The sequence below is a fragment of the Triturus cristatus genome, chromosome 7, assembly GCF_964204655.1.
Source record: "Triturus cristatus chromosome 7, aTriCri1.1, whole genome shotgun sequence".
NCBI classification, from domain to species: Eukaryota; Metazoa; Chordata; class Amphibia; order Caudata; family Salamandridae; genus Triturus; species Triturus cristatus.
In genome coordinates this window covers 1,140,823,150-1,140,848,946 of record NC_140590.1, presented here as the reverse complement: position 1 = coordinate 1,140,848,946, position 25,797 = coordinate 1,140,823,150, and the positions used below count along the sequence as shown (strand labels likewise).

The 25,797-nt window shown below is 41.1% G+C and overlaps 1 protein-coding gene across 2 annotated transcripts in view; it reads right to left on the bottom strand.

The window, feature by feature from the left end:
* NSD1 (nuclear receptor binding SET domain protein 1) overlaps positions 1-25,797 on the bottom strand; it is a 1,235,760-nt gene that overhangs the window by 806,824 nt on the left and 403,139 nt on the right. For both annotated transcript variants that reach the window (XM_085618316.1, XM_085618317.1), the window contains exon 6: positions 20,174-20,295. In XM_085618316.1, coding sequence (XP_085474442.1) covers positions 20,174-20,295 — 122 coding nt within the window. The remainder of the gene's footprint in view (positions 1-20,173; positions 20,296-25,797) is intronic.

Below are 25,797 nucleotides of genomic sequence, written 5' to 3'. Positions count from 1 at the left end.
TTTTTCTCTGGAGGTGTTGTTTCTTCAAAATAAACCAACTTTAAATGGAAACAGGATTGTCTTCTTTGTGACAACAGGTCACTGTCTAGACTCATATGCACCAACTGTGTTCCAACAATATTATACCAGTATAAGAACAATTTAAAGCAAGTTGCTATATGAACAAGTATCCACTAATTTTCTGGATTAAGTGACTTTCTTGGAGAGTGCTGGGCGCAGTTCCTTTATACATATACTCAAGTGAGTAATACCCGAGGTGAGAAAAAAATCTATTAACCTATTAGAAAAAAAATCAAACAGAACAAATATATAAAAAATTCCCTAGGTAAGTACACTTCAATCTTGCAATTGTGATGCAGGCATTCAGGTGACACTGCATGGCACTGCAAACTTAACACACGTGATATGTGACAGAAACACATGCAAGGACGAAGCGCAAGCACTGAGCACATCACATTGCTAATGTCAAAAATATTAAAGTGTGCTTTTATTTATTACAACATTTCCTGTTTTAAAATAATTATTTTTAACTAGTGGGGATTATCCCGCCTAAATTCACGAGGCGTACAGAGCCAATGTTGACAAAGATGCTTTGTGCATGACTACGCCATCCATGGTGGGGACTTCCTCCTATGCCAGATGCTGGCCATGTGACAAAATATTGTTCATATCACGGAAGGCAATGTAGTGGTAGGCATATGGAAAACATTGTGCCTACTGAATGGGCATGCTACTCACAAACTGGACAGAAACCGATACAGGCTGACATTGATGCACACATTGGGTCTCAGTATGTTTCTTTGAAAAAACTCTACTACAAGAAAACAATAGAATGCGGGCTGGGAATACTACCGAGTTGTGGCTCTCCTCCATATAAAGTTTATTAGTAAATGCCACAAAGTACAAGTGTGAGTAGGTACCAGTATAAGATGCACTTGTTTTGAATCCCTTTTCTCTGGAAATTTCGCACGGTGGCAGTGGAGCTTTATCTCCTGTTGTAAGGGAGCGGCTATTACTTGCGCTCCTCGCTGGGGTGAACTTATACCACAGGAATGATTTTACCTACCGGGGTATTCGATCTGAGTTTTGAGCATGCACCCAGTTAGAAAGTGAACCTGTGAACACCCATAACAACTACACCTTTGTATTTCACCTTGTGTTTTTGTTTACCAGTGTCTGACAATAAAGGACATCGTCCCCCTCTTTGAGCACGAAGCCGGTATCCCCTAAAATTTAGGGTAAGGGATAATCTCTACTAGATAAAAAAAAAAAATTTAAATGACGTGTTGTAGTATATAAAAGACCATTTGATATTATTGACATTAGCATTTTGCTGTGCACTGCGCATGCATGTTGTCCTTACATACGTTTCTGTAACACATCACGTGTTAACTTTGCAGTGGCGTGCCATGCAGTGTAACCTGAATGCCCATATCACCATAACAATATTGAAGTGTACTTACCAAGGGAAAGTTTTAACAAATGTTTTCCTTTTGTTTGATTTTTTTCTAATAGGTTTACTCCTCAGCTAAGGTAGGACACAACTGAGTATATATACACATATATATACACACACACACACATATATATACACACATATATACATACATATACACACACACACACACACACACACACACACACACACACACACACACACAGAGGTATGATTAAAAACCAAGATGAGATGGTCATTGATAGCAAACCGTCTGAATATTTAGGTCAACATGTTTCTGCCCTAGTACGTAGCCCTAGCAGGTCTGGGGAATTCCTTTGGGTCAAGGATCCCTAGATACCTTCTAGTGGCCACTTCGCCAAAATTTGTGATTTTAAAATATATATATATTCCTCCCTTCTTTTAAAATCACAAATTTCGGTGAAGTGGCCACTAGAAGGTATCTAGGGATCCTTGACCCAAAGGAATTCCCCAGACCTGCTAGGGCTACGTAATAGGGCAGAAACATGTTGACCTAAATATTCAGACGGTTTGCTATCAATGACCATCTCATCTTGGTTTTTAATCATACCTACTTAATTAAGGTGTTGCACTGGGGAACTACAAGGTATTCTTAACTCATTGATCTGGATCCTGACTTTATCCAGTAGTCTTTTATCTAAGAACTCCCGTCTGATCGGAGTTCAACAGGAGGACGAGTCCACCCTGGCGGCATTGTCCTACCAGGGTGGGGAGAGGTTTCCGATGATGAAGCATGACAATTACGTGTGTGAGGCTTCCTCTTCCATAATAATGATCTTCCCTTTCCTTGACTTATGCACTAACAGAGGACTGTTAATCACATATCTGTAGTTTATATTTTATGCCGTGGCTAACTAATAAACATGGAATGCATATTGCGCACTCACATGCACGCACTGCATAAACGCACCGTCAAGATGTGGTCATTATGCAATAATCTTTACATTTCAGGGTTGCTGTGTTACACTGCACATAAAGTATTTAGGTTAGCATCAGCCCAATAAACGGGTTAACTGGTCATCATCTGTAGCTCTGTTCAATGCTCACCGCTCCAAGAGTGCTGCGCCCCTGCTGTTCATATTCCGTCCCCAGCTCTGTCTCATGCATTAGTCATTAGCCTTGTGATGCCAGGTTTTAAGGCATTTAATCTTAACGCGTCCTCCCCCTCGCTGTTCTGGGAGGGAGCGTCATCACACATATGGAGTCAGCGTGTGTTCATTTGGGAGTGTAAACATCATGCTGCCTTTAAGATTAATGGGAATTGGGGTTCAGTGTATATGCTCACCCATAAGGCAAGACTGCAGGGCTTCTCTCTAAGTGGGATCTAATAGAAATGTTGAGCCTTCAAGATATTTGGCTTCACAAACATATCAGAACTTTTGAGGGCTTCACGGTAGAATTCTTGCTCCGTAAAACACAATATTATCGATGCCTGCAAATGAAGTATACAAAAAAGTGATTGACAGAATTATCAGCCAATGATAATTACTCGGGCCTAGAAGTTCCAGTTCAAACAAGTATAAAGGAAGGGAGGAGATAATTGCACTCAATCATATCAAAGGCAATCTAGGGTTTGGGTTTACAAAGTGCCACAAATAGATGAATCACTGGGGCTTATTTGGCAATGTGACAGACCACCGCATTGGTCTCTTCCCAAGCATGCCAAAATCAAAGAATAGGGGTTCTATTATGAAAGCGGGCAATCCGCCCGCCAAAAGTCACCGCCTGCATGACTTTACCCCCTGCCACATTACGATGGAGGGGGGACCCCGGCGGACGGGAAGACCGTCCGCCGGTTTTCTGCCGGTAGGCAATCCGCCTGATTGCCTACTGGGCAGAAAAGCCCAGCAATATGGTGGCGGTACATTAGCATCATGGTGGGCAATTGCCTTTCCATGGCGGAGACTCGGCCATGGAAAGGCATGTTTTTTTTGGGGGGTGGGGGGGCCCACAGGATGTTTGGGGGGTTGGTTGTGCACATGGGGGTACCCCCTGCATTTGCATGCACAAGGTAGCAGGCACCGCACGGTGCCTGCCACGTTGTGCATGCAAATGCGCGACATGCATATATTGCATTGTGGCGGGTGCTGCTTCCAGCACCGCCCGCCACAATGCAAAGTATGCGGGATGCCACCGTGGCGTGGCATCCTAATTGCCGGTGCGGGACCGCAGCACCACTGGCGGCCAGTCCCAGCACCGCAAGAGCCCGCCATCCTAATAGGCCCCTAGGTAGGGATGGAAAGACTTGGAGCACATTACTGTCCCACATTTCTTGCAAAGGATGTATATTTTGTACAATACTGATGAGGTGTTTCCACATTCAATGAAAATTGATTAAGTTCTGACTACACTGACTAGGTGCTCATCAGTCAATAGGGAGAACTGTACACCTCATTCTCTAGATAAGATCACAGAACACTGAAAACATCCTATGCTGCCAACAACTTGACATTGCTAGCTGGCAGTTATGCAGCATATAATGAGCAATCTCAAATAAAGGATTTGGAGTGCTTGGCCAGTGCCATGGAGGAAGAAGAACACTGTTCCAAATTATTGGTACTCATGGAACAAGCTAGATTTGTTTCAGATAGGTCATGTGATGCTATTATAGTAAACACAATTTCTTCTGGTACCTTGGTATAACCTAAATGGAGTAGTTTTTCAATTTCAACAAGCTTTATTCGATTATTATTTGTAATAGTCATAAAAGCACAAATAAGACAACACATTCCTAATACAGCTATTATCACTAAGATATTCACATAAAAATGTAACCGATACATTTGATTATAATCACATCAATATGGATTTTCTACAAGTTAAAACATTCTTTAAAAACACTAAAATTAATTCAGCAATATAATCTTCTCCTAATAATTGTAAAAACAGAAATGCGGGGCAACATGGTCTTATTCCAGTTTTCCTTAAGAAGGGGAGAATCCAGCTCTTCCTGTGCAGAGAATAAAATTTACAGAAAAATAAAACATGAATAGTTGATTGGGCTGAAACATTAGCACATGGACAACGACAACAATCTTCACCAATCATTCTGGAGCGGGAACGAGGTCAGTCTATGAACAATTCCCAATCTAAAACGTGTCCGCAGGAATCTTTTTGAAATCTCCTAAGAACAGCCCTAAATAGGGTTGGATTTTGTATGTGGTCAGAATAAGATGGTGTGCTTGGACAGTTCCTTTATTCATCTAATTTTTTCTTCTAATTTCTTCCATGGGGTGCAGACATCTGTCTTTTAGATCTTTCCTTTGTACTGCACGTAGGCTTGAAGACTCTAAAAAATACTCAGGATGACCTAGGCTAGACATAAAATTTTTAACATACTCGAGCCATTTAATATGCGTTGCCTCGTCCAGCCTGCAACTGTCTTCTAAAATCTGTCTATTTAGCAGTTTCTGTTCAGAGGTCCAAATCCTATGCCACAAAAGGGCTGGTTGGATTTTACATATATCCGTTATATAGGGCATGCATAATTCGGAGTGACAAATACAAGTGGAGGTGCTCTCAGGAACAATCAGCAGAAACCTAAAACCTATTCTCAAAAATGTGCAGGGGTTTTACATCCTCATAGTCCCAGATGCCAGCTCCATAGGTTGCTATGCTGGTGCATTTAGCCTTGTAAATCTGCAAAAGTTCCTCTGGCGCCCGCTTTCCTAGCTTCCTACTAAAATTAATTAAAGCAGCCGTAGCTTTTGAAAACAGGAACCTCCTTGCCCTGATCGCCTAAGTCCAGGTCCCTCTTCTATCAAATAAGATCCCATGATATGAAAAAGTGTCAGTGCATTCAATTTGTTTAGTGACTAAGAATATTGGCCTGCGCTTCCTGCTGCCAGTCTCACATTTCATCACAAAGGTTTTAGATATGTTAACATTTAAGCCTAGGTTTGACATAAAATTTGCAAAGCTGTGCACTAATTTCTGAATACCCCTCGGAGTGCGGGACATTAAGACCGCATCGTCTGCATACATTAACACCAGTATTGGACGTTTTCCTATTAAGGGTAGGTCCTGGCACTCATTGTCCAATGTTCTTCCTAAGTCATTTATATACAACGTAAAAAGAAATTATGCCACGACACAACCCTGCCTCACTACTCTCATTACCTTAAAATGTTCAGTACATTCTCCACCCTCGCCAAACCGGACCCTTGCTATTGCCCCGGCATATAGCTGCCTTAAAAACAATAATAAAGACGCATCCACCCCCATATTTTTTTTAATTTGCCATAGTTTACCCATGTATAACACAATCAAATGCCGCAGTTAAATCGACAAAAGTAAAAAAAAGACTGCCCCCTTTGGCCTTAGTATATTTGCCTAACACCATATTTAAATTCAACCCTTGCTCCACAGTGCCCAGACCCTTGCGGAAACCAAACTAAGTCGCTAATGATCGAGTGGTCCTCCGCCCAATTTTGTAATACGGGTAGCAGCACTCTACCGATAACTTTAACCTTGGAATCGAGCAAGGATATGGGCCTGTAGCATGCTGGATTAGACCGGCCCCCTTTAAAAAAAAAAAATCAGGAACAGTATAGATTCAAACCAAGATGGCAAAAATCCTCACCTACTACTGGCATTTATAACTTGTGTTAATAATGGGCCCCATAACTCAATATTATATTTAAAAAGATCGACCGGTATGCCGCCAGGAGCCTTTCCCAACTTCACTAAGATCAAAACTTAAATTGGATTGCATACTTAAATGAGAATTACCAGATGCTTCTGCAGCTACACCGTCTGGATTTAGGGCCGAATAAGGATTGCTATATAGGCTTTGCATAATGTTCCACCCATTCCACCTCGCTGATGGCTATCTCAATTGTCGCTCGATCTACATTTTGCTAGAAATTGATTATTTACCGAATTCCAAAAGGCCGAAGAGTCCATCACCTTTGAGGCTGAATGTAGTGCCTGCCATGCCTCCTCTTTTAACACCCTTTTCCTCAATTTTAATATCCTATTGTACTCCCCTCTGGCTTCTCTAATCTCGTCACGGTTTTTAATTGTTTTATGTAGGGAGTTTTTAAGCTTAATATGAGCTTTGGTGAACCTGATATCAAACCATCCCTTTTTTTGCCCTGCTCTTTTTTTAGCCTTCATTTGTAAATCCTTCTTAATAAACTCAGCTATTGACGAAAAGCAAACTATGATCTCATTAAAAGTAGATTCTTCATTTAAACAGACTGTAAATGACTCATTACAACTTGTAACGATCTTATTTGTAAACCTCTTTGGATCTAATTTATCCCATTTCAGGGCATAACCATTTTGCCTACTCAAATCTATATTCCCAACATTTCGAATAGAATGATCTCTCGTACTCGCCATGTTACTTTTCATCATGACTTTCAAACTCTTGGCAAAATGATCGCTCACTGAGATTTCACGTGTACTAAATTCCATGATCCTTGTTGCAAATCTACAAGAGGCTAATATAAAATCTATGGTTGAAAATATGCCCCGCGCATTAAAAGTAGGTCTAAATGGGACAGGAGTCAAACATAAACTGTTTGCAAAACCCAGGTCTGCTTCAAACATAATTTCATTCAGAATATTTCCAGAAAAACTATAAGCAAAGTGTTGAAAGGACAAGTTCTTGTCACTGGCAATCCCACAAAGCCCATTATCAGCGTGCTTGCATACAGTACAGTTCAAATCTACTCCCCAAATTATAGACAGATCTTTAAGTATTGAGGCCTGAGTGTTTTGTATAATGGTACTTATCGACCTCAATATTCCCTCAAGTCTATCATATGGAGCGTTATTATAAAAATTCACTAAAACAATGCTCAGATTTATCAACGTCTAATAGCAGAGCCTGGAAGTATGAGTCACCACCAATCATCCTAATTTTTGACGAGTTCAGGTGGTTTGAAACAAAAATGCTTAAACCCCCCTTAGCTCTCCCGTGTGTCGATGCAATAGCCGGCGTATGATAGGTCTTAATCCCATTTATATAAATCGGATCTTCTACCCAAGTCTCCTGTATACTAACAATTTCAAATTTCTTCACAAAATCGCTCCATACCTGGTTGTTCACCTTGGTTTTTATGCCGGCTACATTCCAGAACAAAAACTGATAGTTATACATCCTGTTTACCCCTGGTCCTTTTACTACTGGTCCCATATTGAAATCAGTTGGCGTGTGCTGGGAGAAATCAGATATTTGGACTCGTAGTCAGAATGACTAGGGATTCAGTATCAGAGCCCTCCCCATTAACCAGGGGATTGTGTAATATCACCAGCCCTTCGTTAAGGTAGTCATTAATTTTCCCCCCATTATGGTTGCCTGTGCTTTTGGCTGGGAAGTTGACCCAAAGTGTCTGCTGGTTTGCTTGTTCTAGACGCAGTCAGTCCACGTCTTCTAGGTTGGGAAGGTTGTCAAACCTATTATGGACTGGTATATTATACAAATGGTTGTAATTTGCTGGTTGTTGGTCACGAAGATCTGAGTGGCCGATGTTAATTAATGGATGATAAAAGTAGTTCGACAGGAAAATGTTGATAACAGTACTTGAAAGAGCCTGATTACCAGCCCTTTGCAGGATCATATGAACAAAGTGCGGTGATGTAAATGTCAAGGCTACACAATCGCCACTTAACTTCTTCAACCCTCTCCCTATCCAACTTGTCCTTCTTGCCATCTTAAATTCAGCAAATAACCTTTGTGTTTGGCCTATTTTCGAGCCCAGCCAGCATAAAGATTTATTCCTTAGGGAGTCACAACTTTCTTCAACCCCATTTGAAAGTCTGGGTACATTTGCTAGAATGATAGTATATGGCGTGACAGGTGGAGGTAGATCTAATGTGATGAGAGCAGGAGGAACTTCTTGATTTGGCTGAGTAGCTTGAGTTCTTCTACGTCTACCCTCAAGGTTTAGTAGTGGTTGCGGCCCCGCATTTTTCCACTCTGGAGTACAGATTATAATATCATCCTGAGAGGGAAAAACATTATTTGACTTAGGTGACGACAATAATGCAGTACTTGCGGTGTTGATCGAACCATATGGCCGGGCGGGATTTCTGGTGTGAACTTTCTTCTCCGTGACCTCCCTTCTAGTTAGTCGGTTACTCACGCTAGGATCCTCACTGCTAGAGAGTGGTTTCAGAATTTTCCCCTCTATATCTGTCCTTTTATTTTGTATTATGGAAGTGTTAGAGATAAATGATTGTTGTAACTCAAGACACTTTAGCAGTGAGTTCTCAATTTTACCCATTCTGATAGTCATATTTGTCAGATTATCTCTAATGAAAGAGTCCGATGAGTCTAGTTTGAGTTTTAATTAAATCGCAATCATTCGCATTGAGCGGCTGAGCCCGCCCAACAGGTTTAACTTTTAATTTTTCTTTTGTCAAAAGGTGAGCCTTCTCTTTCTTGGGTGTTTTTTTTAACTGCTTTAGACCATACTTGGTTTAATTCTGGTTTCTCGACCGTTGATATTTGAGAGAGATCTGCCTGTCAGAGCGCTTAATTGGTGGTGATGATTGTAAGTCACTTTCCTGATCACTAACAATGATTTCATCAGAGGCATCCATTTGCCCCAACCAAACCTCTTTGTGGGGTATCCTGTGGCAAGGAGATGGTAGGTGACCCTTATTCAACAGTTTCTGCAACTCTATTTGCCTCCGGGCTACGCTTATCTGTGTTTAATACTTCTTTCACAGAGATGATCTGCTGCTCTATGGCACCCATTGCCCCCGTTAAAAAATTCAATAAAGTCTGTCGGGAGCCTGCCTCCACGTTTTTCTTCTGTTGGCTTGACTTTTTTTCTCTTCCCCATTGTGAATAGAGAAGGAGTGAGACAGTTTTTGCCTATTAGGAATTGAATACACACAGTAATGAATCAATTACCCGCTAACCGGATAGATCACTTCAAAAGAAATACCATGTCCATTAAGAGTTCGGACTTGACGAGTGTTAAAGTCACTGATATCCTCGCTCACCTTCCTTTGCAGCTGGCGGTTACGAGAAGGGGTGTTCTTGTTTTGAAGCAATGCCAAGAGATGTGGCCCAGCCCAGCCTCTTCCGGGCGAAGACGGGCTCGTCTTGGCCCGGGCATGTCCCGCGCTGCGGAGCCTGCTTTCTCCTTGTATCTGCCCGCCCTCCTCCCGGGAGCGGGTGCAAAGTGCGGCAAAGGTTTGTGACAGCGGAGGTCCGGGGTTAAAGTGCGATCGTGCTTGCTTGTGGGGTAGTTAAAGATTCATTTTCTGAGAAAAAGCGGTTTGGAGAGCATCCGGAGTAAATGGTGTTAAAATTATTCAAACACAGGTAACTAGCCCGGTCGTACAAACTGAAATCCACTCCTTCGTCTTGCTCGTGATCCAAACAGTAGTCCAATTCGAGATCTTCTGGAAGAGTGACTTTTTGTTCAGAAAGAGTGAGAAGATACAAAAAAATCAGGGAAATATCATCCTCATTTCCAGCTGGCAGGACAAAAGAACAGGAGGTGTTGCCTATCCGGGGCGAAAGAGAAGATGGACATGCTGATGGAGGACATATGAAGTACTTCTTGAAGACCAGGGAAGCAGATGTCACAGTTCTGAAATTTATAATACATGTTGAACTAGACTTTGAAATGGGATTTCCAAGTGGGTGAAATGGGATTTCCAAGTGGGGTTTAGTTAAGGAGACAAAGAGCGGTTTTGTTTTGTGCGTGGACGTTATCCTTCAATGTAGAACATTAGCACTCTTAATATCCAATGTGTATAGTACTCTATCCACCACTGACTTAGTGGAACACAACCTGGTAACTCTATAGTTTGGTAAATATGGAAAGGGAAAACCACCTTGGGAAAAAAAAAAACGGGATTAATTATCAGGACAACTCTATCCTTGTGAACTTGAATGAAAGGTTCTCCCGTAGTAAGAGACTGCAATTTGCTGATTCTTCTAAGTGAAGAGACCATCATATCAAAAGCTAACCTCCACTAAAAGTGTTACATTGCACAAGAGTGAAGTGGCTCAAAAGGTGACCGCCCCAAAGCCATACAAGTATAACAATAAGGTTCCACAAATGGATGTGTGGAGCTCTTGGAGGATTTACTTTCTTTAAGTCCTCCATGAATTCCTTAGTGACCATAATATTGACTAGAGAAGCTTGTTCTCCGTTTTGCATATAAATAGTGATTGTCACAAAACAGTCACATTGTGGTGTACACTAACCCTGCATGTTGAAGGTGCAGGAGATAACAGCGGTGTGTTTTAACTGAAGCAGTAATGTACAAATTCCTTCCCCTTTGCAGCATAGCACACCCACTTAGTGTGATTGTGGGACGCGCCTCCCACAGAATTTGCATACATTCCTCAAGTTAATATGAGACAACTTGGGTGACAAATTACAAGGTTAGTTCCCCTAAGATTTAGATAACCGAGCTGTTGCTGATGTCGTGTTAGAAGATCTGTCTTGAGTAGGACCTTCTTGTGTGGATGTTCCGACAGTTTCAGGAGTACTGAGAACAGGACTGACTTGCACAGGTTTGCGCTATTAGAATGAGAGTCATTGACATTTGTTTGCGTTTCCTCACCACAGAAGGAATCAGAGGAAAGGAGGAAAAGCATAGGCAAATATCTGAGCCAACGTATCAATAGTGCACTAATAATGGACTGAGGTTGTGGGTACCTGGATGTGAAGCTTGGGCAATTTTCATTGGTAGCAAACAACTTGATGTTGGGTGTGCCTCACTGTTTCAAATACTGGCAAAGCATTGTGGGGTTCATTTCGCATTTGTGTATTTGTTGACGTGTCCTGCATAAGAGGACTGCAAAATCAATGTCCACCACTGGCAGATACTGCAAAAGGTTTTTTTGTGAAAGGCTTTTTTGCCAGATCTTTTGAGCTATGATTGACAGCTGTGAAGGAGGATGTAAAACACACTGATCGACAATTGTATTGCTCTCAATTTGAGGAATTTCATGGAGTAACATCTAAACATGTCACTTACCTTCAGAATGCTCTTTCTGGTGGATACTCTAGCTACAGATTCATCACTTTTAGACTACCCCCTGGTGCCGGACTGGATCTTGAAGATCTGAAACAGCATTGTTCCCACACGCCAGTATGTGGCATCATGCGACTCCTTTAATTTGTTCTGCCTCAGAATTGCTGAACAAAGCGGCACATAAATGCCACTACTGCGTGTTGTCAGTTTTTTTTCTTGACTCCGTCTGAACCCTCGGACGCAGAGCCTGACAATAATCAGAGGTACTAGTGTGCCGATTTTTACATTGGGACTTCATCAAATTGGAAACTAGTCCCACAGAATAGGGAGATGGGAGGGCAGTAAGGGATCTGTAGATGGAGTATCCACCAGAAAAAAGAGTTACTGACAGTAAGTAACTTGTTCTCCTGATAAAAACATCTAACTGCAAATTCCTCACCTTTATAATACATACCAAATGAGTAACTCTCCGGGTGGTGAGTTTAAGGAATGGCCTGCATCTCCGTTGATGTGGAGGTGAACCTCAACCAGAGACCACAATCCTCTGATCTCCACTCACAGATGACCTTTCAAGCCCATCAGCAACACATCAGTCACCACAGTAAGCTCTAGGTGTAGTAGAGAGTGGGATCTGTCCCCGATCCAGTTGCGGCCAAACAGTCACTACGGCATATATTTTGCAGTCTCTTTCGAAACCTGAATAAATCAGTGAGATTTCCCTGGTGCTAGACACACAACCTTCAGTTTCATGTCAGAGCCAGGATGTGGCATAATCGACAAGCAGAAGCCAGAAGGCCATGAAGTCTCACAGCCACTCTGAAACCTAGGACTGAGGCTGAAAAATGGCATCACAGCCCGAATGTCCTGAACTCGTCATTACCAAGGGAAGGCACAGAACTTCACCGTATCCATGGTGGCTCTAATGAAAGAGCCTCTGTGAAGGAGTCAGGTGTGACTTTGTCAAGTTCATGGTAAACCCCAAGGATATCAGGACATTTTTAACATCCAGTCATCAAGGTAGGAGAAAATTGGGATTTAGTCTCTGACAGTGTACTGCAACCAACACCATCACTTTCGTGGATACCCAAGAAGCACTGGTGAGGGCAAAGAGAAGCACAGTAATCGGAAAAGGATTTATAAAGAGGCTTTAAACATAGAATATCGCACTTGTTACACTGCAGGGATATTATCTGAGTGGTGCAAAGAACAGGGGAAAAAGCCTCCTAATCCCCAAATAGTGAAAGGATTTCACACATACATTAGCAACAAGATCAGCACCCATTATACCCAATGATTTCAATTTTACTTCAAAATTAGAATTTCGCATTTAGATAAATCACAAATAGTTCCATGGAGACTTGTTTCTAAATTTTCAAATCCTTTATTCTTTTCAAAGATGACGTCTTCCAAGAGTAGCCAACGCGTCTCGCCTCTGGACTTCTTGAGGGCTTTATCACATACGATAGGCTCTTATCTATGTTGCGTCGTCTCTCATAGACCAATCATGGAATTTATTAGTCTTCTTAGTAAAGATGATGGGTGTCAATCCAAAAAATTCAATGGGATTCGTCAAGAGTTCAGGACAATGTCAGGCACCGCATCAAGTACTCGCAGTAATCAGTAGAAACGGGCTGTCTCCGAGTTCGCTATCAGAAGACTATCTTTGAAAAGAATAAAGGATATGAACATTTAAAAACACGTCTCCATGGAACTATTTGTGATTTATCTAAATGTGTAATTCTAATTTTGAAGCAAGATTGAAATCATTGGGTACAGTAAACTGAAAATGTTCCTGACATTCTCAGGACCACAAGTAGAGTCTGTAGGACTGCAGGATGGGTACATGAAAAAAGGCTACCTGTAGATACAAAGTCACCATTCGAGTCACCTTCATCTAGGGTAGACAGAAACTGGGCCAAAGTGAGCATTTTGGATTTGTGCTTCAACAAGAAAGCATTCAGAGGTTGTTGATATAAAATAGGATGAAGGCATCCATCCTTCTTTGGCATGAGGAAATAAAGGGAGTTACAGTGAGTTCTAATTTCCAAGAACACAACCCTCTCTATGGCTCTTTTTCCAAAAGAGCCTGTACCTCAGGTAAGCAGGCTGTCCTCTGAAAGCCGCTCTGATGCGGGTGGAAGATGCAGCGGGTTGGAAAGGAAGGGCAGGGCATAGCCCTTTTGAATGACCTGAGGACCCATCTGTTGGATGTTATATTTCGCCTCCTGCAGACGAAATGTCTGATCCTACCTCCCCACAGGTGGTAATGCACCCCTCAGGGTACACTGAAGAGGTTTGGAGGTTGCTGCCATAGGGGAAGTAGTCTGGGAAGTTTGTTTCTCCTGGTGGCCTAGACATTGTCTGCTTGATCCCCAAAAGGACTGCTGTGTGGGCGATGGGCCTTGGCACTGCCAGTAGGCCAAATCTTTGGAGTATCCCCGAATGGGACGAAACTGCTGAGGAAGTTGCCTAGCAGAAGTAAAAAGAGATAAAGAAAAGAAGGAACCTGCGAAAGAGGAGCAGAAAGGGGGTCAACCTACTTTTCAGCACACCATGCCACAAACTTTTCCAAACGGCAGGCATACACCGTTTTGGTGTACGGACGCCTGGCTACCACAATGACATTGAAGACTTCAGGCCAAAACTTGTCAACTGCCAACACTCATTCTCCACACAAGAAGGCTGAGTGCCAACAGGTTTGAGAGGAGAACTCTCCCCTGCTTCTGCGACAGAAGATCCCCCCGAAGGGGCAGCCTAATCGGAGTACTCATGGCCATGCTCAATAGGTCGGGATACTAAACTCTCCAACTCCAGTCTGGAGCCAAATGGATAACTTGGGTCTGGTTGTTCCTGATCTTGTTGAGAATTCTGAGCAGGAGTGGTATGGACTGAAAGGAGTACAGAAGGCCTGAGCCCCACTAGAGAAGAAAAGCATTTCCAAGCGAGAGCCACTATGGAAACTCCAACATGCAGAACTGCTGTCATTGCATGTTCTCAGCTGTGGCAAACAGATGTAACCAAGGCGCTCACCACTGCTGAAAAAGACCTTGCACCACATTCGAACAGAGGCGCCATTTGAGATCCGCTAGGTATCTTTGGCTGAGTTTATCCGCCCTGGCGTTCAGAGAGCCCGCCAGGTGCTGAATCACCAGGGAAATGCCCGGAGGTTCCAGCCATGTCCAGAGACACATGGCCCATTGACGAGTCCACAACCCCACCATTCATGTTCCTGTTTCTTGGCCCAATTTTGAAGGTTGATAGCATTTTGATCACATTTTGTTGGTGTAAACCAGAGTAACTTGTTTTAAGCTGAACAGTCTTTCCTTGTATTTGTGAATGGGAGGCTTTTAAATGAGGAAGCCCTAACTTTAGCTCCAAGTGGGTGATGTGTTTTACAGTCTCCTACTTTGTTCTCTTTCCTCTGATTTTGAGTTTCTCCATGTGTACACCCACAGATGTGTATAGGCTCTGACAAAAGTATACCTTTTGTCATTATCCTGCGACCACCATTTAAACTCGCTTTGCAATCTTTATCTAACAACCACTAGCCCTTCCCATTTCCCCATAGACTGACTAGTAATGGCAAGCCATTTCTGTATTGGTCTCATGAGTGATCTTGCTAATTAAATCAGGAGAATGCACAATGTCATCATCGATAGCATAATCATAACTTACCTGTCAGAGACCCGACTTGTGGTAAAGGCAAGTCTAGATTAAGGAAGATATCCAAATTAGAAAGAACATGGATATTTCACCATTAGACAAGCACCACAGCTAATACAATCCAGTCCCTCCCCACTTTTTCACACACACCGTTGTATGCTCGTTAATGCTAGATCCCTTACTAAGCAATGTGAAGTAATACACAAGATCTTAATAATAATTTAGGACATGTTGTTAACTCCGGAGAGATGTCTAGATAATTATAGAGACATCTTAAAGTGACAAGCCAGACTACTTGGTCCATCATTCAAATATGAGAAGCTTTTATTTCTAAGAACTCTTCAAGCTCATCCAACAAGCTATATCAAATCACTCAATAAGGACATGTTAATAATAACAAAATCTGATTACATGGTGGTATCAATTTGCTTCTGCAACATATCACTGAACTATAATGGCTCCTTTCACAAACAAGTGCCCAACACCCAAAACCACCCATCATTAAAAATGAGGCAGCTACTGTATTAGGATTTAGAAGGTTTAAAATAAGTGTTTTGCTGATTTTCACTCTAGTAAAAACTGTTCTAAAATCTTTTCTCACTGATTTACATACAATCCTTGACTATATCAGAAATCTCACTTATACCTGGATAGCGAAAAACAAGCACTGAAAGCTAAGGACACTATATACTATCAGAGACAATGATGGAAGGAAACAGATATTTCGCAAATGTACACAAATGAAACTTCAACATTTATGTCCTAGATGTTAAGATTAGTTCACACTCTAGCTATGCAATACATCCTAAAACTCTAACCTTGGAATACAGCAAATAGATTGTGGTTGAGGAGCCACATAAAGGGGAAAGAATTGCTGGAACAACAAATTATATATTTGTTTCTTAAAGATTTCATAGTCCCAATTGCCCCACTAGTTATTTCCAAAGAGAGATTGCTTAAGTGAATTTCTTTGATTAAATGTTGATATTTATAACACAATAAACTAGTTGGTCAGTTTGTGGACTACATCAATTAGCGCTCGAGAATGCAACACTTCATAGGAAATGTGAGCAAGTTTGAGAAATCTTGATTTGATAGGGAGACAGTTTGAGAAGAAGATCAGAATAGGTATTGTCATAATATTTCCATCCAGCACTGAGAGCTCTAGGTGGCGCAAGGTAAGTCAGTTGAACCAGGAGATGGCATAGCTCCTTTTTGAAGACCAATGATTTTGAGCATTCTACAACACGATAGCTGGAGTCTAGCACTGTATTATTGCTTAACCAGTCATGTACATGGATGACGCATTTTGGAGGGGCAATTAAACAAAAATCAGTATTGATGTTTATTTTAAAATGGTTGATAGTCATCCAACACCCAGTATCTCAGAGACAGTCACTAGGAAAGTCACCAGGAGAGGAAATTCTCAAGTAGATCTAAGTATCATCAGCGTAGCAACAGTGAAAAACTTTAGATTTTCTGAGAAGGGAGTTAAGAGATTCTATCTACAGGTTGAAGAATGAGGAAGAGAGGATGTAAACCTAGGGGAACACCTGTTAAATTAGTTAAGAGTTCGAGAAGAGTTTGATGTTTTAATGCATTAACTTCCTTGTTCAAGGTAGGAAGTGAAACAGTTTAGGACACTGCCATTTATACTCCTTTCTTTGAAGATATTCAAGAGTATGGCGTGCTTAACCAGCAAATAGCAGTATCACCTAGTTGCAACATGGATGATTGTTATTCATTCAGACCAGAAACCTAACAGATGCTTCTGGGAACGCTTCACACTTTCTAGCAGGGGAGCAGCCTGTTGTCTCAGGGGACAACAGCTGCGGATACTCAGAAATGGCTATCAGAATTTCGGGTAACAAAGTGATGACTTTCTAAAGTCACCTTTGCCTTAAAAGAGATTTAAAATCCGACATCAGCAATAAGTCTGGTTTAAAGAGTCGAAGGCAACAATTAATTTGATACCTTGAAGTACCTATATACAGTGGTCCAATATGGAAGTTAGCAAATAACATGTGGGCTAGAAAAACTCAATGCTAGCAAAAAGGGCTACCGGCCTTACTACAGTCAAAACATCAATATTGAATTTTAATGCCAGGACATGTAAGGTATAAATTCAACAAGTCTTTTTTAATATCAGCCATGTAAGGGATAAATTCAACATGCCTTTTTAAATATTAGCCCTCTGCCTTATGGGCTTATAAGCCTTCCTTAGGGAAGATATAAACATATTAAAAAAAGGACAGTGTGGACTTGGCAAAAGAGTTAGTTTGCCAGATCGAGTTGGCAGTTTAGAAGCTGTCCAACTAGTCTGCAATGGCAGACCTAAAGCCATGTTTTCACTTTGTCATATCAGTGGCGGCACAACAAGTGCGGCAGTCCACTGGTGACACTTAACTTAGTAGTCCGGCAGGAGAGGAGTATGTTTGGGAAGGAGGGGTGTTAGTGGCACTGTACGTGAGGCTGGCAGTGGTCTGAGTAGATGTCTGGTGGACCTGTGTGTGACGGATCCTGTCTGTGGCGGCTTGATGTTGCTGGGGCCGTACTGGCTCATATGCCTCTCCTTCCCCCAGATGGGTTGTCCCATACCTTGACTGACACTTTAAGTGTCCCTTCATGGTGACTCCACTGATGGGGTTGTTTAGTATCTCTCCCCCTCCCCCATCTTTTAGCAACGAGAGCACAGTCTTGCTGACATTTTTTCTTCTTCCCCTTATGTGAGGCTCCTGTGGACGCTCGCCCTGTCTCATTTTTGCTGCTGGCACAAGCAAGGTTTTATTGTAATGTTTGTTTTTCTTCTTAGTTTGGTTCTTTCCTAATCTGATTGTCGGTCTGTTTTTTATGGCCTATGTGGTACTGTACTGTGGTATGCTGTTCCTGGGCTAGTCGCCGCGCCAGCCGCAGTGCAATCATCAGCTGAGCTGGGATTCGGACTGAGGAACGTTTCTTCAATTGTATTATTGTTGATATTTTCCTGATGTATCAACATATGCTGTACCTATTCTATACAACTCTGAATAAAGACAAGGTTAAAAAAGGCCTTTATCTGAGAAAAAAAGACCACTGAGCTACTGGGTCAATGAGGGGATGCGATTTTCATAGTGGTGAGAGCGTCTACAATTCACATACCAAATGGTGTTGCACCTGAAAGGGATTCTCCACCAACAATGAATTGATCTGGTGAAACATTCAATTCAAACGGCTAATAATTTTTTCTATATAGTGAAAAGTAAATACACAAACAAATCAAGATTATCTAATAAAACATACTGAATAAAAAACAATGTTATATATTAAATAACCGAATAAAGTTGCACATATCCTTGCAAAAACAATGCCTACAAAGACAGCTCCCGGTCTTCCCAAGGTAGTCAATCTTGTATAATCAGTTTTGCTGCCGCTACATGATAGGTAGTCGCGGAACAAAGTTTGTTGAAAATCAGACCTCAGTAACAAGACAGGTTGCAAATTCGAAAAACAAACGATTCTCATCTGCATTTGCAATCCAAACAAGAAGTAGGTTGTGTCGCTTCTGCAATGCCAATTTTGTCACTAATTAAAATGATGCATATAAATACAACACACAAACCAAATCAAAATTTTAAAACCCATTTATGCAGAGAATGACTTAAAGCATTAGCAAATGATCATATTTATAGTCAAAATATTTCTTATAACAATATACAGAATTCAAAGCAAAAGCCATCCATTTTACAACCCATGCAACGGTTCTGACAGTCTTGACACTGACTGCATAAAAAGTGGCCTTCGACAGAAGCAAAATCTGAATCAAGAATTCTCTACACCTTTTTGCACAAGCGAAAGTTATTTAGTGCATTTACAGATACTCACAAATCCAAAAAGAAGAACCGAATGTGTATGAACTTATTTCTTGCTGCCGTTGTCATGGGAATAGTAAATATGCTAGGTCTGAGACGAATCATATTATATCATTGGTTTCACTCCTCACAAATTTAAAAAAATGTAAAATGTTTAAAATTTAACATAACTATAAAATATCCCAGAAAGACTATGAATGTCGCATTTTAAGGATTGGGTGAATTAAGTATTGTACGTCCCTTATCAATTTTTAAAACACATCTGCAGTCCCATAATATTTCCCTACTAGACTCCTGAAAAGCTACAATGCACAGTCAAGTACAGATCGCTGGGAGTCCAGTGATGCTGAGAATTCTTTACAAAAATTAGATTTTTCCAAAAATAAGTGTCCTTACCCATCCTCGATTTAAGAGAAAATTGAGCATCAGTATCAGAGGTTTAAAATATACCCTCATTATATAATTTACAGATATTACATATACTAGATCAACGTCATACAGAGCAATCATGAAAGATATGAGAGATGGATTTTCAAAAGTGGTATGTGTTGCAAAAGGTTGAGAAAGTGGAACTAGAATTGCCCATTCACGCAAGAAACAAAAGCAGCCCCAGAGAATTGAAACGACTGACGATAGTAGTTGCATTCTGGAAACCCTGCTTACTAGTATCATAGATAGCATAACCCGATGATTGCCATATCCTTTATTTTTAAGATTCAGGGTACAGCAGCCTCCTCACCCCCACAGTTATCCAGTTAGGAGTAAATCCTAACTGGATACCGACATGTGATACTTGCATTTCCACTCCAGACAAGGAAATCTGGAGGTATTGCTTTGGGATCTCTAAACAACGTGGCCTAAAACATTACTGCTAGAGACATTACGTAAAAAAAAAAAAAAAAAAATCAGAAAAATCAACTTGTGACTTTACATAAAGTTATTTTGGGCACAGAAAGACTCTTAAACGTCCTTTTTGGGGACATTTAGTTCAAAATTTCTATGAAAGTACAGCTGTCTGCACCTGTTCGGCAAGATATGGCATTACAGGTCAAACTAGTTAGCATTAAACTAACTTCAATACATGGACTTTTTTACAAAATAGAAAATATTCACAACGTAGTTATCACAAAAAGGCCATTAGTCAACAATTAACTTAAATAGGAGGTAGTTTCAAAACTGCTACATTTCAGGGCCAGAAAGTTTCAGTCATTACTTGACCTGGACTTACTTTCATTTTACAGAAAGTGCCATTGGGTCTCCTTGCTCGTTTCTTGGGTGGAGAAACCTTATCTTCAGAGTACTGTAAAATACGTTTGCTTGGCTTCCTGTAGCGCTTCTTCTCAAAATGTGCTGCAAAACAACAGATACAATCTTTAGCGAACTGTGACGGGAGTAAGGCAGGCAAAACATATTTAGGAAAGTGAGCCACTAGGAATCTATTTAAAAAAATAACGGTAAGCTTTGCTGCAAGCATTTTAAATAAGTAAATATTTTCCAAAAAGAGAAAAATGGGCAAATTATTTTCTAAAAATATGTATGCCACATCCTACCCAGACTAAAGTTTGAAATGATGTTTTTTTTGTGTCACTTGCAATGTGCCATTTAGATGTGGAGTCCTTTGGAGCACTATGCAAGAAAGAGAAGCACTGCAATAAGCTTTAAAGAGTGATCCTGTGCTAAAACATACGTTTTTAGTTGCTGTACATGCCTTACTAACTCGAAGCACGAAAATTCTTCTTACCCGTAACAAGGACTTTACCACTCCTGCATCACCTACAGATTTGTTCAACATATATATGTGAAGTGCACTGCACAATCAAAATTCCACAAACTTCGATTGAACCAAGAGTGATCGCGGACCACACATGCATCAGCTGATCTATATCTGACCCGAAGCCGCTCAAAAAACAATGTCTTTGGAGGCTCAACAATGAGGTTTTAGAAAAAGAGTCCCACAGACAACTCATTGAAAATGCAATACAGAACTACCTCATGGATAACAAACAGGATGGCACATCGGACCAAACCCGGTGGGAGGCTTTGAAGAGTACTATCAGAGGAGAGATTATTAAAATTAAAGCTGCCATGAATAGGGATTATAGTAACAATCTTGAAAGGCTAGAAAAAGAGATTGCTATATTAGAGGGGAAACGTGTAATGTCAAGGGATGCTTTGGTCCTGAACGAAATAGTGAATAAGAAATACGAGTATAATAAAATCCTCAGTGACAGAGCAGGAACATGGATAAGTAATCAAAAAAGCATCAACCTTTGCGAGTCCAACAAGGCGAAGAGCTTAGCTTCGTACTTAAAGTTTAAAATACAGCAGAACACGATTAAGAACCTAATAGATCATGAAGGTTTAGCTCACTCTGACCAAGACAAAATTGCTGAAATTTTTAAGGATTTCTACAGTACTCTGTATAGTAAAAACCAGGAGTTGGACAACACAAAGACGCAAGATTATCTAAATGAATGCAAACTTCCCGCCCTCTCAGATCAAGAACAGCTAGAAATCAATATAGCCAAATTACCACCTGAGAGATCGAAAGCGCAATTAAGTCCCTCAAAATCGGGAAGGCTCTGGGGCCTGATGGGTTTAGTGCCAAATTTTACAAATGCTTCTCCTTGCTACTAACTCTTCCACTTTTAAACCTGTTCCATGAATTTAGTAGCTCTGGCCAAATTAATGGGACACAAGCAGAAGCCATTATAGCAGTAATCCCAAAAGAAGGGAAGGATCCAACACTCCCCAAAAATGATAAGCCGATATCTCTAATCAACTTAGACTGTAAAATTTACACAATGATTCTCGCCAAGCGTCTTCAAAAATTCTTACCCAAACGTACCCATCCCTCGCAAGTTGGTTTTTAAAAAAACAGACTATCTAGTGACCACACACGAATCCTAGCTCATGTATTGGAGAAAACCAAACTCAATGACTCGCCAATAGTGGCTATCACTTTGGATGCCGAAAAGGCTTTCGACAAAGTAGATTGGGCTTACCTGAAAGCAACGCAGGATAAATTTAACTTGGGCGAGAATTTTCAGTGCATGGTAATGTCACTTTATTTAAATGCCTCGGCCAGGGTAAAAGCGGGAGGCTTCCTCTCATCTTCCTTCAATCTAGAACAAGGAACAAGACAAGGCTGCCCCCTTTCTCCCTCCCTATTTCTGCTTGCAATTGAACACTTCCTATACCATCTTAGGAATGATAGCCAGATCTCAGGGATACGTTTCAATGACTGCACGGTCAAGATTACTGCATATGCCGATGACGTACTAGTTGTCTCCGACAATGCCGAAGCTGCGATCCCTGCTCTCATGTCCTCAATAGAAGACTTTGCTGCAGTATCTGGGTACAAATTAAATAAAGATAAGACTGAAGTTAAACTCCAGAATAACCTTGGTGGCAAGGAAATTATGGGCGACTCAGGTCTGCTGTGGCAACCTAAGTGCTTCAAGTACCTGGGCTTAGACTTCACCGGAGATTTGATCACCACCCTCCAAGCCAACGAGAACGCACTCTACAAAAAAATCTCTTCATTGCTAGATGGGTGGTCACCATGATATCTATTGTGGTGGGGTAGGGCTGAGACTTTAAAAATGATGGTTACTCTTGTTAACTATCTAGCTAGCATGCTACCAATGACTCTTTCAACTGACTTCCTGAATACAATCTATAAACTTTTCAGTACGTTTCTTTGGCAAGGCAAGAAACCCAGAATATCAATGAAAAAACTCCAATTACGAAAAGAGGAAGGTAGTCTGGGCCTTCCGAACTTTAGGAACTATCAAACAGCGTATCTTTGCAAACAAGGTACCAACTGGCTACTCACTCAGACTGACTATACCCCAGTCTGGATAGATATAGAGAGGTCAATCATCAATGGTATGCCTCTACCTGCTCTCCTCGCCATGGATGTATCCCATCTCCCCCACTCAAAGTACATTTTGCTTAACACTAAGAGAGCCCTATTACGGCTGGACCACCTCTCCACACTAAAAATCAATAAGTCCAATATGTCTTCTCTCTGGCGCAACCCGAGCCTGAAGATTGATGGAGAGAAACTCCACTGGGAACATTGGTCTCAAAGCGGCATAAATCTAGTCAAAAACATCTTTATAGGGACCCTCCCATTACCTTTTTCTACCCTCCAAGATCGACACGGACTAAAACCGATGGACTTTTATAACTTCCTAAAGCTAAAATCTCTCCTCTTGATGCGCTTTATCAAACCCTCCGACCCGTCGATAGTCCCCAAGATGTCACAGCTACTAGAGTCAGGACACACCGTCTCCAAAATATAGAAACTTCTTTCTCCCAAGCCTCGCAAATCTCACAGAAAATGTGAAATTAAGTGGGAATCTGAACCCATCTCAAACAACATCCCATATGACTGGGACAGAATACATATCACACCATTTTCAAATAAAATATCCCCAATATTGTCGCAAACCAAACTTATGCTAATAAATAGGACCTACTGGACACCTGAGAACATCTTTAAATTAATCTTAGTGAGAGCCCGACATGCTGGAACTGTAAATCTAACGTCGGTAACCTCTCCCACATGCTTTTCTTTTGCCCGACTTTACAAACATACTGGGATAATGTTTACAAGTGTATAAGTAACACTTTCAACATCAAGAGAATTTTCATATCTTATATTTGGTACTCTGGACCCTAAAGTCGAAAATGCAAATGACCGATACTTGCTAGACCTCATGCTCACCTTAGCCTGTAAAATTGTATTGTGTAAGTGGAAAACCACCAGTGATGTGTCTTTTAGAATGTGGCAAGAGTGGCTATCTTTCCTCAAAGGAGCAGACAAGGTCGCACTCCATTCCTCTCCACGGCGTAAAGCCCACAGGAAACTCTGGAAGTCCCTTGATGCCTCATCATTCTCATACAACCCACCGTGAAAAATCGACCTAAGCCCCCAGATTATAGTACATATTGTATTCTACATTTGAAGCGATACTCCTGTACTGTATTATATTTCTTGCTTCTACAACTGTGTCGAATGGAACTACTTGATACACTTGCGCTATATACTGTATTGTATACTCCTTTGAACTCTCGTGGAGAACTGTGTTGGTACACTACCTCTACGTCATGGCGGATTCACTGCGCATACCTTGGCTGGGCCCTTGAGCAATTTTAGTTTCTATTATTTACTTATTTTATTTTTGTATTTGTTTTCTCCTGATTGATTTACGTATTATTGTTCTTATTATTTGTTATTTCTTGTAGCTCAATAAAAATGATTTGAAATGTAAAAAAAAATTCCACAAAAAGTTAGTCCATTCTTTTCATATGACGTCTGAGGTAATCTTTATTTTTCATAGAAATTGAACAGAACAGCCAACGCGTTTTGTCCACTACATATGGACTTCGTCAGGGCATTGATTTTGACTTTCAGGGTATTAGGGCCAAGGGCGAGCAGCAATCCATCATTTTAGAACAGTATAGATACCCGGTATAAATATTGACCTTCACTTCAACGGGTCCCCAAATGTTAAAGGGCAAGCAAATCTCATCATAATTCCTGAATAGATGGCAGGCATCTTGATACGTGCCTTCTCCCGCTTCTCAAGCTGACGTCTCTTTAAGTTCACTGGATTCAAGAGATGACTGCTTAAGAGTCAGGAGACGGCACGTATCTATTCAGATTTTCAATAGCACGAGTGCCCACCCCCTGCAGCCCTGAGAGGAACGGTGAACCTCTCAGGGGAGGAGGGTGGGTCACGTGAATCTATGAACGATTCCAATACTGGAGAAATACAGTTGCAGGCAAGTACCTTACTTTCGTAGTTCAGTATTGGAACTTTCATACATTCACATGCATGAATCAGAGTAGAAAGCAGTAGTGAGACACATTGAACTGTGTGTTGTGAGGGACACATTGCTATAGAGATATCCCTCGGTAATAGAATAAATGAAGAAATAGTTATTAACATATTTTATACCATTTTTTTCAATATGTGAAAACACTTCTTTATACTATAAAGACAGAAACAAAAACAAAAAAACATTAAGATATAGGCAATGTGCAGAACTAAGAAGAGTTCGTGGGAAGCACGTGGTAGCTTACCTTTAGCGGAAAAGAGGTCTTAGAACCGCTTGTCCTAATGCTACATCCCCTTGATGAGTATAATCAAGGCAGTAGTGTTGCGTAAAGGTATGCCCATTCTTCCAGGTTGCTGCTCTGCTAATGTCCTGGAGTGGCACACCCGCAAAGAGTACCGCAGAGGTTGAAATAGTGTTTATAAAATGAGCATGCACAGAAGTTTGTAACGGTTTCCCTGCTACTTGGTGACAGAAGTGAAATGCAGTGGATATCCATCAAGCGATGTTCTGTTTGGAAAGCGGTTGCCACTTCTGTGGTGCACTGTAAGCCACGAACAACTGGTTAGTTTTAAGAAAGTTATTTGTTCTGTCTATGTAGAATGTTATACAGCTCCTAATATCAAAAGAATGAAGTGCCTTTTCGGCTGGTGTTGAGTGTTTGGAAAGAAGATTTTTAAAATCAGTGGCTGATTGAGATGGAAGTCAGAGGATGGAGGATTTGTATGTAGAATTACCCTATCCTCTCTAAATTGTAGGAAGGGATCCTGAATGGTGAAGGTTTGTAACTCACTGACACGTCTAGCAGACAACAAGGCCACAAGGAGAGCAACTTTCCAGGATAGGTGCTTTAAATAGGTTCTGTGACTAGGCTCAAATGGGTGGATCGTGAGCTGTGATAGCGCTGCGTTCAGATGCTAGAATGACGGAGGAGGTCTGACTTGGGGAGAAGACCCTAAATAATCCTTTAAGGAACTGTTCGATTGTCCTAGAGGACCATAA